Source organism: Piliocolobus tephrosceles, chromosome 4 (assembly GCF_002776525.5).
Source record: "Piliocolobus tephrosceles isolate RC106 chromosome 4, ASM277652v3, whole genome shotgun sequence".
Taxonomy (NCBI): domain Eukaryota; kingdom Metazoa; phylum Chordata; class Mammalia; order Primates; family Cercopithecidae; genus Piliocolobus; species Piliocolobus tephrosceles.
The window spans coordinates 158,226,401-158,242,526 of NC_045437.1; the positions used below are offsets into that span (position 1 = coordinate 158,226,401).

Genomic DNA, 16,126 nt, shown 5'->3' on the forward strand with positions numbered 1-16,126 from the left:
CTGGTTATGTCTGTTCGTCTGATGCTCCAGCCCGCCCTTATAGCTCTGCCTGTTACTTCAGTGCACACTCCTGAGCTAGGGTCACTAAGAATTACAGCAGATGCTATTTTCTTCTTCTAGAGAAGAGAATGCCATTCTCCCCTGCCCATCACTTGAGGTTGAAACTTGAAGTATCACTTCCTACTCAAGAGGCCAAGGCCATACAGAATGATTTAGATAATGGACTGAAAGACTGCCTGGAATCTAAACCCAGCTTTGATACATTTACTAGCTAGCTGTGTTATTTTGGACAGGTTGTTTAATCTCTCTATGCCTTAAATTTTCTTAACTGTAAAACAGGAGTAATTGTAGTACTGGCCGCGTAGAGTTGTTGTAAAGATCAAATGAATTACTATTGTGAAAATTAAATGAATTAAAAGATGTAATGCACCTAGAACAGTAGCTGGCATACAATAGATGTGGTGTGTTAGTTACTATTTGTTATTTATTGTATATCATTTATGGTTTTTCTTCAGTAAACTCTTACCTGACCTGCCTATGCACACCTCTTATCTAGATTGTAAGTTTGCCTCAGTCATATCATATATCACATTGATAAAATCATTTGTCTGTCTTTTCTGTTAGACTGAGCGTTTCATGGTATGGCCATCTTTTTCTTTTCATGCTGAATGAACGCTTTTAAGTCAGTGAATGAATACATAAAGAATGTGACAAGAGAAATATTCCCAGTACCTGGCATTATGTTGTGAGTGTGGTAAATGTTTAATATGTCTGTTTTAGGCTGGACGTGGTGCCTCATGCCTATAATCCCACCACTTTGGGAGGCCAAGGCAGGCACATCATGAGGTCAAGAGATCGAGACCATCCTGGCCAACATGGTGAAACCCTGTCTCTATTAAAAATACAAAAATTAGCTGGACATGGTGGCGCACACCTATAGTCCCAGCTATTCGGGAGGCTGAGGCAGGAGAATTGCTTGAACCTGGGAGGTGGAGGTTGCAGTGAGCTGAGATTGCGCCACTGCACTCCAGCCTGGCGACAGAGTGAGACTCTGTCTCAAAAAAAAAAAAAAAAAAAAAAAAAAAACTCTGTTTTAATGAGATGTCTATAATGTAATGTAACTTGATTAATACAGTTTTACTTTTTTTAGTAGTCTTTCTCTTTTAAAAATTGAGCTATAATTTACATGTAATAAAATGCACATATTTTAAATGTATAATTTATTTTGAAAAATATATGCATCTATTTAACCACAATGGCAATAAAGATAAAGAACATTTTGATCACTCTGGAAAGTTCCTTAGTACACATTTCTACTCCATTCCTCTCACTCCCTACCTCTGATCACTGCTTTGATTTCTATCATTGTCCATTAGGTTTACCTCTTCTACATATGAATAGAATTATCAGTATGTGCCCCATTGTGTCTGAATTCTTTCAGGCAACAGTAGTTTTTGAGTTCATCTTTGTTACCGTGTGATCAGTAATTCATTCCTTGGTATTTCTGAGTAGTAGTTCAGTGTAGAAATATATCATAGTTTGTTTATCCATTCTCTGTGGCATTTGGGGTTAAATAAAACTGCGGTGAACATTTCTGTGAAAGTATTTGTGAACATTTATTTTCATTTTTATTGGATAAATTCCTGTGAGAGGAACTGCTGAATCATAGCTGCCAAGAAATACTCTAAAAATGGTTGTACACTTTTACACTCCTACTAACAATGTATGGGAGTTCCAAGGGCTTCATATTATTGCCAACCACTGCTGTTATTAGTTGTGTCAGTTTTAGCCATTTTGATGATTATGGCCATGTTTTTTTGTTTGTTTGTTTTTGTCTTTGTTTTGTTTTGAAACGATGCTTCCCTCTTGTTGCCCAGGCTGGAGTGCAGTGATGCAATCGTGGCTCACCACAACCTCCACCTCCCAGGTTCAAGCGATTCTGCTGCCTCACCCTCCCAAGTAGCTTGGATTACAGGCATGCGCCACCACACCTGGCTAATTTTATATATTTTTTTAGTAGAGATGGGGTTTCTCCATGTTAGTCAGACTGGTCTCAAACTCCCAACCTCAGGTGACCTACCTGCCTTGGCCTCCCAAAGTGCTGGGATTACAGGTGTGAGCCACTGTGCCCGGCCATGGTCATGTTTTAATTTGCATTTCTCTGATGATTAACACTGTTAATTATCATTTCCACATACTGATTATCCATTTATATATATCCTTTTGTGAAATGCCCAAGTTGTACCTGTACCCTTTTAAAATTGGATTGTTTATTGCTTACTGCTTTGTGGGAGTTGTCTTGGCTATTTATAAGTGTTTTATCAGATATATGCATTGCAAATATTGTCTTCCAATCTCTGGGTTGGCCTTTTTTTTTTTTTTTTAGCTCTTTTTTTTGATATTCAGGTTTAAAATTTGTATAAAGTCCAACTTACCAATTTTTTATTTTATGCGTAGTAGTTTTTGTATCTGGTTTAAGAAATCTTTGTCTAACCTAAGGTGGCATAATCACCTGTGTTTCTTTCTTTTTTTTTTTTTTTTTTGAGACAGAGTTTCACTCTTGTTGCCCAGGCTGGAGTGCAGTGGCACGATCTCGGCTCACCGCAACCTCTGCCTCCCAGGTTCAAGCAATTCTCCTGCCTCAGCCTCCGTAGTAGCTGGGATTATAGGCATGTGCCACCACGCCTGGCTAATTTTATATTTTTAGTAGAGATGGGGTTTCTCCACGTTGGTCAGGCTGGTCTCAATCTCCCGACCTCAGGTGATCCACCCACCTCGGCCTCCCAAAGTGCTGGGATTACAGGCGTGAGCCACCACGCCCGGCTCACCTGTGTTTCTTTATAGAAGCTTTATAGTTTTACCTTTTTCATAAAGTCCTATTTTAAATTAGCAAAGAATACAAATTCACAAATATGTTTGGTAATAAAGCCTTTTTTATTACTGCTGAGATATACTTCACATTCTATAAAATTTACTCTTCAGAAGTGCGTGATTCAGTGTTTTAGGTTCGTTTGGTTGTTGTTGTTTTGTTGTTGTTTTTGTTTGTGGTACATTTACAAAGTTTTTTGGTGACCATCACCACTGTCTAATTCTAAAACATTTCATCTCCCCAGAAAGAAACCCCATATACATTGCAGTCATTATGGATTTGCCTATTCTGGACAAGTCATATAAATGGAATCATCATACATAGCCTTTTTGTGTTTGGCTTTTTTCCCTTAATGTTTTCAAGGTTCATCCATGTAGTATGCATTCTTTTTATGGCCAGATAGTTCATTGTATTGACATACCACATTTTGTTTATTCATGAGTTGATGGACATGCCTTTTAACTTTTTAAAGAAAGCACATTTGTTTTTTCTTTTTTTTTTTTTCCAGATTGTGGAATCCATTCACTCCTGAAATATTTAGTGCCTATGATATTACATTTACTTGGGGATATGTAGTTTTACTCATTTACGAAGCTTGGGACTGGAAATTGAAAGATGAATAAGATCTTCCCTCAGGGAGCTTTTTTTCCTAGTGGAAGAAACAGGCATGTGAACAGATAAATTACAGGACAATCTGATGAAGATACTATTAGATTTATAATCTAAGGTAAAGTGTAATCCCAAAAGTCAGTGGCTAACTCTGCTTGGAGGAATGAATAAGAACTTTTTAGAAGAGGTGACATTTAGAGCTAGATCTTTAAGAATAAATAAGAATTTGCCAGAGAGAGTGAGAATATTTCAGGTAGAAGACATGGCTTGTATAAAGGCATGGACTTGATATATTTTGGCACCTTTGAGAAGATCAGTATGATGATAATTATGGGTAACATGAAAGGAGTCCGGAAAAATGGATCTGGGCCACCCCATGAAGAGCTTTACATCTGAGCAAAGGAACTTGGATTTTATTCTTTGGGTGTTTGGGAGACCAAAGGAGTTTGGCTAAATGAGATGGCTCATTGCTTATATAAGGTCTATTAGAAGACCTCATATCTAGCGAAGCCCAGCTTTTTATTTTCTCCAGAAAATTTTGTCCATATTAGGCACCTTTTAAAAAAATGAATATACTGGCCAGGTATGGTGGCTCGTGCTGCCTGTAATCCCAGCAGATTACTTGAGGCCAGTAGTTTGAGACCAGCCTGACCAACACGGCAAAACCTGTCTCTACTAAAAATACAAAAATTAACTGGGTGTGGTGGCACATACCTATAATTTCAGCTAATTGGGAGGCTGGGGCAGAAGAATATCTCAAACTCAGGAGGCAGAAGTTGCAGTAAGCTGAGATCATGCTACTGCACCCAGCCTGGGAGACAGAGCGAGACTCTGTGTCAAAAACGGAGCAAAACAAAAAACAAAAACAAAAAGAAAGAATATACCTCCCCCCAATACAAACCATTCTCTCACTCCCACTTACCTGAAATTATCAAGTTAATTTATTTCTTTGCTTAACTACTGTTGTATTTTTCTTCCAGAGCAGATTCTTGCTTGTCTTGCCCTAACCACTGCTTGACACATAGTAGTTACATATCTGTATTTAATGAATAAATGAACTATTCTACCTCTAATATCTTAAACTCTAGGATCCTGCCCTGTGAATTATAGCCTCCTATTCCTTGTACTCTGTGTCTCGCACTCCCCTTCTTTGCGTTTTTTTCATCTCTTTAACCCTACTGCCTCCATTTTCTTCTGTTATCCTTGTTCCATCACTGTGTTCCCTAACTAGCTTAGATCAATTCAGCTGTATTCTTGTCAGTCTTCTACTCCATTTCCATAGCCTTTCTTTTCTTTTGTTCCGTATACCTGTTAAAACCCTTACCTTGGCACGGTCTGATCCAAATTCAAGCCCATGAGGTCCTACTGGAGAAAATCACCTAACTGTAGTTTGCAGCCAGTACATCGTCATAGGTCGTAGTCTTCAACGTTATGTAGATGTACAGCGTTGCCTGGAAATCTTATGTTTTGTATTCAACATACACTCATGCACTAGTGAATGATGGGGCTCTGTTCTGAGGAATGCATTTTTAGTAATTTTGTTGTTGTGCAAACATCACAGAGTGTACTTACACACACCTAGATGGATGGTATAGTCTGCTACACACCTAGGCCGTATGGTAATAGCCTTTTGCTCTTAGGCTACAAACTTGTACAGCATATTGCTGTGCTGAACACTGCAGACAGTTGTAACAAAATGGTAAGTATTTGTGTATCTAAACATATCCAAACATAGAAAAGGTACAGCAAAAATATGGTATAAAAGACAAAAAGTCGGTCAGGCACAGTGGCTCACACCTGTAATCCCAGCACTTTTGGAGGTTGAGGTAGGCGGATCACCTGAGGTCAGGAGTTTGAGACCAGCCTGACCAACATGGTGGAACCACATGTCTACTAAAAATATAAAAATTAGCCAGGCATGATGGCACGATGGCACACGCCTGTAAACACAGCTACTGGGGAGGCTGAGGCAGGAGATTCACTTGAACCCAGGAAGCGGAAGTTGTAGTGAGCCGAAATCACACCACTGCACTCCAGCCTGGGCTAGACTGAGACTGCATCTCCAAAAAAAAAAAAAAAGATAAAAAGTGGTACACCTATATAGGGCACTTAGCGTGAATGGATCTTGTGAGACTGGAAGTTACTGGGTGAGTCAGTGAGTAAGTAGTCAGTGACTATGAAAGCCTAGAATATTGTTGTACACTACTGTAGGTTTTATAAATAAGCACTGTATACTTAGGCTACATTAAATTTATTAAAAAAAGTTTTTCTTCAATAATAAAATTAACCTTAGCTTATTGTAACTTTTTTACTTATAAACTTCTTAATTTTAAAATCTTTTGAACTGTTGTGTAGTAGCACTTTGCTTAAGCCACAAACACATTGTACAGCTGTACAAACATATTTTCTTTCTTTATGTCCTTACTCTAAGCTTTTTTCAGTTAAAAATTTTTAAGCTTTTTGTTAAAAACTGAGACACAAACACACCATTAATCTAGGCCTACATAGAGTCAGGATTATCAGTATCACTATCTTCCATCTCCACATCTTGTCCCACTGTAAAGTCTTTAGAGGCAATAACACACATAGAACTGTCAGCTCTTATGCTAATAATGCCCTTTTCTGAAATACCTCTTGGAGGATCTGCCTGAGGCTGTTTCACAGTTAATTTTTTTATAAGTAGGAGTACACTTTAAAATAATGATAAAAAGTGTAGTAAATTCATAAACCAGTAATATAGTCTTTTTTTTTTTCAGTCTGTTGCCCAGGCTGGAGTGCAGTGGCACAGTCTCAGCTTACTGCAACTTCTGCTTCCTGGGTTCAAGCGATTCTCCTGCCTCAGCCTCCTAAGTAGCTGGGACTACAGGTGCATGCCACCATGCCTGGCTATTTTTTTTTCTTTTTGTACTTTTAGTAGAGACGGGGTTTCACCATGTTACCCAGGATGGTCTCGATCTCCTGATCTTGTAATCTGCCCACCTCGGCCTCCCAAAGTGCTGGGGTTACAGGCGTGAGCCACTGCACCCAGCCAACGTAGTCTTTTATTATCAAATATTGTGTATTTACATAATTGTATCTATAATACCGTCATATGACTGGCAGTGCAATAGGTTTCTTTACATCAGCATCATCACAAACATGTGAGTAATATTTTGTGCTACCATGTGATGACAGTTACAGTGTTACTAGGCAATGGGAGTTTTTGAACTGCGTTATAATCTTATGAGACCACCATCATATATACAGTTTGTTGTTGACCAAAATGTATGACTGTATTTTATTTCCCAACAACCGCTATTATCTTTTTTACTCTCGACTATCCCCACGTCTTACCGCCTTTCCCTTACTTCCGTTCACCTGCTTGACAAGGAAAATGGATCTCTTAGCTATGGATTCCCTCCGCACCTTACCTTCATATCTACAAATCTTTCTGCACCCATGTACGTCTTTATCTCCCTTCTTTCGCTCCTAGTGTGAGAGTTATTTTCTTTGAGCTAATCCTTTATCTTGTGCTCTATATCCTGTTCTCTACTTCCTCAGAGGTGTTGTGTTTCTCCTCGACCTCAGATTCTCTCATTAACATATATGTAAACCTGTTCATGCCATGGTATTTCTTTTTCTTTTCTAAAATATTCTTTTTCACTGGTTTCCATGAGACCCCTTTCCCTATTTTCATCCTTTGTCAGTCTGTTCCTTTACAGTTTCCTTTGCATAGTGTGAAAGCACAATTTAGTAGAAACAGTTGAGTGTGATGCAAGTCATTGTGGTTTAAGGAGGAGTCTCTGGTTTAGCCTCGATGTCTAGGTATGTCTTTATCATTTACTAGCACACAGACATTTGCAGATTAGACAGAAGAAAACTAAAATTATATTTTCTGTCAAGAATTTGGGATGAAGATGTTTTATGTTGCCAGTTATACATAGTTTCACACACGTTGATAGAGTTAGGGTTAAGGCTCTCTTAAGGAAGTGAAGAATTGTGTCTGGTGGACAACCCACACAATGGCCAAAAATATTCACAAACTGTACATCTGACAAAAGTCTGATATACACAATCTATAAGGAATTTAAACAATTTAACAAGCAAAAAGCAACCCCTATAAAAAGTGAGCAAAGCTATGGACAGACATTTCTCAAAAGAAGACATCCAAGCTGCCAACAAACATGAAAAAATGTTCATCATCACTAATCATCAGAGAAAGACAAATCAGAACCACAATGAGATACCATCTCACACCAGTCAGATTGGCTATTATTAAAAAGTCAAAAAATAACAGGTGCTGGTGAGGCTGCGGGGCAAAGGGAATGCTTATACACCATTGATGGGAATGTAAAGTAGTTTAGCCACTGTGGAAAGCAGTTTGAAGATTTGTCAAGCAACTTTGAAAGAGAACTACCATTCAACTCAGCGATCTCATTACTGAGTATCCAAGAGAAAACAAATTTACCAAAAAGACACATGCACTTGTATGTTCATTGCAGCATTGTTCACAACAGCAAAGGTGTGGAATCAACCTAGCGGCCCATCAGTGGTGGATTGGATAAAGAAAATGTGGTACGTATGTACTATGGAATACTACACACAATTGCTTCAAAGAGAATAAAATACCTAGGAATCCAGCTTACAAGGGATGTGAAGGACCTCTTCAAGGAGAACTACAAACCACTGCTCAATGAAATAAAAGAGGACACACACAAATGGAATAACATTCCATGCTCATGGATAGGAAGAATCAATATCGTGAAAATGGCCATACTGCCCAAGGTAATTTATAGATTCAGTGCCATCCCCATTAAGCTACCAATGACTTTCTTCACAGAATTGGAAAAAACTAAAGTTCATATGGAACCAAAAAAGAGCCCCGATTGCCAAGACAATCCTAAGCCAAAAAAAGAGCAAAGCTGGAGGCATCACGCTACCTGACTTCAAACTATACTACAAGGCTACAGTAACCAAAACAGCATGGTACTGGTACCAAAACAGAGATACAGACCAATGGAACAGAACAGAGCCCTCAGAAATAATACCACACATCTACAACCATCTGATCTTTGACAAACCTGACAAAAACAAGAAATGGGGAAAGGATTCCCTATTTAATAAATGGTGCTGGGAAAACTGTCTACCCTTAAGTACAAAGCTGAAACTGGATCTCTTCCTTACACCTTATACAAAAATTAATTCAAGATGGATTAGAGACTTAAATGACTTAAATAAATTAGAGACTAAAACCATTAAAAACCCTAGAAGAAAAGCTAGACAATACCATTCAGGACATAGGCATGGGCAAGGACTTCATGTCTAAAACACCAAAAACAATGGCAACAAAAACCACAAATGACAGATGGGATCTAATTAAACTAAAGAGCTTCTGCACAGCAAAAGAAACTACCATCAGAGTGAACAGGCAGCCTACAGAATGGGAGAAATTTTTGCAATCTGCTCAGCTGACAAAGAGCTAGTATCCAGAGCTACAAAGAACTCAAACAAATTTACAAGAAAAAACCAACCCCATCAAAAAGTGGACAAAGGATATGAACAGACGCTTCTCAAAAGAAGACATTTATGCAGCCAATGGACACATGAAAAAATGCTCATCATCACTCACCATCAGAGAAATGCAAATCAAAACCACAATGAGATACCATCTCACACCAGTTAGAATGACGATCATTAAAAAGTCAGGAAACAACAGGTGCTAGAGAGAACGTGGAGAAATAGGAACACTTTTACACTGTTGGTGGGACTGTAAACTAGTTCAACCATTGTGGAAGACTGTGGCAATTCCTCAAAGATCTAAAACCACAAATACCATTTGACCCAGCCATCCCATTACTGGGTATATACCCAAAGGATTATAAATCATGCTGCTATAAAGACACACGCACACGTTATGTTTATTGTGGCACCATTCACAATAGCAAAGACTTGGAACCAACCCAAATGTCCATCAATGATAGACTGGATTAAGAAAATGTGGCACATATACACCATGGAATACTATGCAGCCATAAAAAAGGATGAGTTCATGTCCTTTGTAGGAACATGGATGCAGCTGGAAACCATCATTCTCAGCAAACTATCACAAGGACAGAAAACCAGACACCACATGTTGTCACTTATTTGTGGGAATTGAACAATGAGAGCACTTGGACTCAGAAAGGGGAACATCACACACCAGGGCTTGTTGTGGGGTGGGGGGAGGGGAGAGGGATAGCATTAGGAGATATACCTAATGTAAATGACGAGTTAATGGATGCAGCACACCAACACGGCACATGTATACATATGTAACAAACCTGCATGTTGTGCACATGTACCCTAGAACATAAAGTATAAAAAAAAAATAAAAGACAAAAAACTGATTCATATTTTAGTTCCCCTGTTAAAAAGGTAAACCCTAAAGGAGCAGTTTCACTCATACAGAGACCCTTGTGAAATTTTACTATTTACTGTCCTAACTTATTGTTTGTTCCAAATTAATTAGGTAACTGGTCTAACTAGTCTATATCTGAATCAGTAAATGTCTGTATTCATTTTCAAGGCTTATATCTAGTTAGCATAATCATTTTCTTATTTTACAAAATGCCTTAGAACATAAAATCAGGTATTTTTCTCAAAAATTGACTAAATGATATTTTGTTCCTTCATTATTCATCTGAATAGTTATAAATGCAAGAGAATATAGTGACCCTTTTAATTGTCTTAAACTTTTTTTGTATTTTGTGGTTTTACTCTTTCTTCCTCCTACAATAATTGACTAAATAATATTCTATTAAGTAAATTGACTCAACAATTGACTAAAAGAAAAGCAAATGTGGTACATATGTACTATGGAATACTACACAGCCATAAAAAAGAATGAAATCCTGTCCTTTGCAGCAACACGGAGGCAGCTGGAGGCCGTTATCCTGAGTCAATTAATGCAGGAACAGAAAATCAAATAGCACATGTTCTCAGTTATAAGTGGGAGCTAAACATGGGATACTCGTGGACATAAGGATGGCAGCAATAGACACTGAGGACTAGTAGAGCAAGGCAGAAGGGCAAGAGTTGAAAAACGTAATGGTTGGGTTCTGTGATCACTCTCTGGGTGACAGCATCAATTGTACCCCAAACTTCAGCGTCATGAGATATATGGATGTAACTCCTGAAAAATGAATAGCCTGTTGTAACTAATAAGAAACAGCTCCTGGCATGTCAGTTCTCCCATTTCTTAGCAGCTGTCCTGTGATTTGTATTGTGTTCAGTTCACCAGATATTTGTCATTTGGTTTGTTTTCTCTTTCCCTGCTTCCCTACCTCATCCACCCCATTAATCTTTTAAATTGTGGAATGTAATGGATATATAAAAGTACATAAAACAAATGTGATGTACTGTTTAAGTACATACTGTAAAGATCCCTGTCAGCACTATCTGGTCAAAACAGAACATTGTCATTGCCCCAGTTCACCTGTTATGTCCCTTTTCTGGTTACACTTTTCCCTCCACCTTACTCCTAGAAGTAATTACTCTCCAAACTCTGGAGGTCGTTACTTACTTTGTTTTCTTTGTATTTTAAAAACTAAGTATGCACCCCTAGACAAACATTGCCCGTTTTTAACCTCTATATATATAAGTGGAAAAATACAGTAGCTATCTGTGTGTGTGTGAGAGTCGTTGTCTGACTTCTTTTGCTTGTGGTCTATCCATTTTTGCCTATAGCTGAAATTCATTCATTGTGATAAATTTTTCTGGAGTGGAATTGCTGGTATCAACTTCATTTTTACTGGATTTGTTTGTGTGTATATATTTATACACACATATATAATAAAGTATACACACACACATGCAGATATATATATACACATTTATATATATATATACACATTTTCAAAAAACTTTTCTAAAGAGATTGTACCAATTTATTTTTTTTTATTTTTATTTTTTGAGACAGGGTCTCATTCTGTCACCTAGGGTGGAGTATAGTGGCACGATCACAGCTTGCTGTAGCCCCGACCTTCCAGGCTCAAGCGATCCTCCCACTGCAACCTCTTAAGTAGCTAGGACTACAGATACATGCTGCCATGCCTGGCTATTTTTTTAACTTTTTGTAGAGATGGGGTCTCACTATGTTGTCCAGGTTAGTCTTGAACTCCTGGGCTCAAGTGATCCTCCTACCTTGGACTTCCAAAGTCCTGGGATTACAGGTGTGAGCCACTGCACCCAGGAGTTGTGCCAGTTGATATTCATACCAACAGCATATGAGAATTTTCACTATACTTGATTGCTCTCCACTTTTTTTTTTTTGTCTTGTGAGTCCTTTGCTATTATTTAAACGAAAGCCATTTCATTTTTCACATTTCCATATTGGAGAAATAGTAACAAAACTACTTAAAAATATGGGTTAACCTTATTATGTCATCTTGGTCCATCACATGAAATCAGTACTTATTTTCATTATGTTAAATATGCTTATGTATATTTATTAAGTTAATGCTTTTAAAAATGATATGGGATAACTATATATATACTAAGTGATAGTTACTACTATTATTTTTAAATAAAAATAATTTTGTTTTGCCTTTATTTTTACTTTAAAGTTTTTAGCCATGAACTGGTGATATTTTATATAAAGATCTATATATTATTTAACAATAAGATAATTTTGGGCTTTTATTATATAGGTTTATTTCTAAGAATATATATGGAATATTTATTAATGTAACTCTAATGGAGCTTTACTTTTCTTTCAAGTTGGCCTTTACCAGAGTTTGATCCAAGCCAGATTCGACTGATTGTATATCAAGACTGTGAAAGACGAGGGAGAAATGTTTTGTTTGACTCCAGTGTTAAGAGAAAAAATGAGGACATATCAGTATCGGTGAGCATCATTATTGATTTGGTTGACTTTTAATGTTGAATATTTTGATAATTTCAGTATTATCAAACTGGATAATTGGGGCTGAGACAGAAGAAAATAACTGGATGTTGGGGCTGAGGGAGAAGGAAATGTTTGGTGAATCTAACATTTTGGTTTGAATAGCTGAGGAGTGGTTTGACGCTTAAGAGTCACAGAATTGGAGATGGTCAAGCAGACAGTTGAAATCCAAGGCTAACTACAAATGTGATAAGCATGTCTTATTTGTATTTAGATTGCTAACAACAGCTCAGCAGAACTTGGCTGAGGCTGATTTTTTTTTTAATTATCTCGATTATTTTTGATTACTTTTTTGGCAAGCATTTATTGAAGTTTTTTTTTTTTTTTTTGTATTTGATAGTATCCTATTGAATTTCAACATATGACCTCTCCTTTACTCTTAATTTTGATTAATGCTATTCATTGTGTGTTTGTGCAGCTTTTCTTTTTTATGTTAAACAGCCCTGTAAGAATTGACTCATGCTGTTTTTTGAACTCTCCCTGCATACCTTTTCTGGGATGATGCTTCATTAGTCTCATTAATTTCTCTCCTGCTGATGTATTCCTTATTCCCTCTCAGCTTTTCTCTTTGCTTGGAAACATTCACAAAGCCTCTTTACCCAACACTAACAAAATATTCTTTACTTTTTCCTTCAGGTTTGTGTTTGTCTAGTTCAGACTACTATAACAAAGTACTGTAGACTGGGTGCCTTAAACAAGAAACTTTTGTTTCTCCTAGCATATTTGGGTTTTTTGTGAGGCCTCTCTTCTGGGTTGCAGACTGCTGACTTCTCACTCTACCCTTACATGGCGGAACGAAGGCAAGAGAACTCTTCACAGTCCTTTTTATAAGGGTACCAACCCCATTCATGAGGACTTCATTCTTACGACCTAATCACCTCCTAAAGTTCCCACCTCCCTGATATCATATGTTGGGTTAGGACGACATGAATCTTGAGGAGACACAAGCATTCAGTCCATAACAGTGTCCTCTCTCTTTTCCCATCCCTGGCCTCTTTGTCCCTCTCAGTCATCTTTCTTGGTGTCTGTTGGTGTCTCTCATTTTCCCTTTTTCTCTCTATCACTCAGGCTCTCTAGAGTGTCTCTTCTCAGTCCCACTATCTGTTGGTCTCTCCTTGATCTTCTCTGTCTCTTGGTGTCTCAGTAGTAATATATTGACTCTCTTCTCAAACTATCCAGTTATTACTCAACTTTCTGAAATTTGCCTATAAGTCTACTCTTCTTTTTATTATAAAACTTTTCTAGAAATTCATCAGTGTCTAGAAATCAAACATTGTTGACTACTTCCGGTCTCATTTATTTTATTATGCCTTTATCCTGTGTACTATCTCCCTTAGTTGAAAATGTATCCTCCTTCAGGGTTTATTTTATGACAACTTTATGAATCCTTTCTGATTTTCTCTAGGTAGATTTATTTTCTCCTCCATCAGAATTCTCATAGTTTGTTACTCACATTCATAGCCTTCTATATAATAGCTGTATTTGTATGTGTATTTGTTACTAGACTGGGAAAAAAAAATCTTAAAATAAAAAATTGTCCTGTTACTCACCTTTATTTCCTACACTGCACACTGCCTTACATGTGGTAAGTACTTAGGACATATTTTGATCAGTTGTAATTACTGTTAGGAAGTTTATTTTCAAAATCCTGTGAATACTTCCTGAAGATTTTATGTCTTCCTTTTGAACACTACTGTACATATTGAATTACTCATTGTTTGTCCTGGGTTCTATATATGGAAAGAAGGACATTGTGTTGTAAATTTTTTTAAACTTTCTACATTATAATTTGGGTTCATACATAATAATGACATTATGTTTAAACATTAGCAGTTTGCTGGATGAAAGTAAATTATTCAACTTTGCTGTATTTGTACAATATTCTATTTTGCTATGGTAAATGTTGAAGTTACTTCTCATGTTCTTCTTTCTTAGTTTTAAAAAACTTTCCTTAGTTTAAAACAATTTACAAGAGAGAATAAGGACTACAAATACTATTTTGACCATTCAATATACCAAAGCTTTTTATTTTTTTGAGACAGGGTTTTTTGTTTTGTTGTTGTTTGTTTTCTTGAGACAGGGTCTTGCTCTCTCGCCCAGGCTGGAGTGCAGTGGTAGTCTCAGCTCACTGCAACCTCTGCCTCCCAGGCTCAAGCAATTCTCATGCCTCAGCCTTGCGAGTAGCTGGGATTACAGGTGTGCACCACCACGCCTGGGTAATTTTTATATTTTTAGTAGAAATGGGGTTTCGCCATGTTGGCCAGACTGGTCTCGAACTTCTAGTCTCAAGCTGTCCGCCTGCTTTGGCCTCGTAAAGTGCTGGGATTACCAGCGTGAGCCACCTCGCCCGGCCTATTTACCAAAACTTTTATTGAAAACATTCTTTTTAAAAAAATGAGAACATGATGTCACCATGAGTTATAAACAGAAAGTCAAGCTTTAGAATGTGAAGCTTACAAAATTGTTTTACTCTGTCCCCTTTATCAAAAAAGAAATTAAAACATTTTCTCATTTGGAAACAGCGTCTGTCTGTTCTGCTATGTTGCCCAGGCTGGACTTGAATTCCTGGGATCAAGCAGTCCTCCCTCTTCAGGCTACTTGGAACAGTTTGTTATCAGCCTGAATCTGAATTTTAAGATTATTTTTGAAAAAATGTCATTCGAAAGTTGCCAGGTAGGAGTAGAAGATAGTAATATTTGGGCCCACCCAATATGTTTGAGTGTATTTAGTTAAATCAAAATCCTATTTATTGTTTACTTTGAAGCTATTTCAGCATTAAAAAATAGTCATTGTAAAAATACTTATTGAAGTCCTTTTAAATGTGTAAGACACATGGCAGTTTTCCTTGTAAAGATTATAGGTTATCATAACTCACTTTGAGTACCTTTTATCTGGAGTGGGAGAGAAGACAATATTTCACAGTGGAATATTGATCCATTTCTGCTTTTGGTTGAACCAAAGAATTGTCAATGAAGACTATAACAGCAGTTTATTAACATAAGCAGATCATTTTTATATTTCCATGCAAAACAGACATTGTTTATGTAGAGTATATTTAATGGGTTTTGGGAGAAAATTAGGAAGCTATGTATTTTATTTCGTTTTAAATTCTATACAAAGTGAACTACATAAATGCTTTGATTATGTTTCAGAAACCAAAGTACTTTGCATGCTGAAATAGTGTCTTATGTAAGTTGAAATAAAATTGTTAATCAAGTGTATAGCTTTCTCGGAACTCGTCTTTTCAGATCTGTTATATTTTATGAAAAATGACTGTTGAACTATAAAACCCAATTAAAGTGAATATGTGTAGTGATCTTAAAGAAGTGTTACTGGAAAGGGGTCCGGATCCAGACCCCAAGAGAGAGTTCTTGGATCTTGAGCAAGAAATAATTCAGGGCAAGTCTGTGAAGTGAAAGCAAGTTTATTAAGAAAGTAAAGGAATAATGAATGGCAACTCCATAGGCAGACCAGCCCCGAGGACTGCTGATGGTGGATTTTTATGGTTATTTCTTGATTGTATGCTAAACAAGGGGTGAATTATTCATGCCTCCCATTTTTTTACACCATATAGGGTAGTTTACTGACGTTTCCAGTGGCATTTGTAAACTGTCACGGAGTGTAGTAGTGAGGACGACCAGAGGTCACTCTTGTCGCCATCTTGGTTTTGGTGCATTTTAGCCAGCTTCTTTACTGCAGCCTTTTTCATCATCACGGTCTTTATGACC

At 37.3% G+C, this 16,126-nt stretch overlaps 1 protein-coding gene across 2 annotated transcripts in view; it reads left to right on the plus strand.

Moving 5' to 3' along the window:
* FNIP1 (folliculin interacting protein 1) overlaps positions 1–16,126 on the plus strand; it is a 155,056-nt gene that overhangs the window by 44,126 nt on the left and 94,804 nt on the right. For both annotated transcript variants that reach the window (XM_023196726.2, XM_023196727.3), the window contains exon 2: positions 12,215–12,341. In XM_023196726.2, coding sequence (XP_023052494.1) covers positions 12,215–12,341 — 127 coding nt within the window. The remainder of the gene's footprint in view (positions 1–12,214; positions 12,342–16,126) is intronic.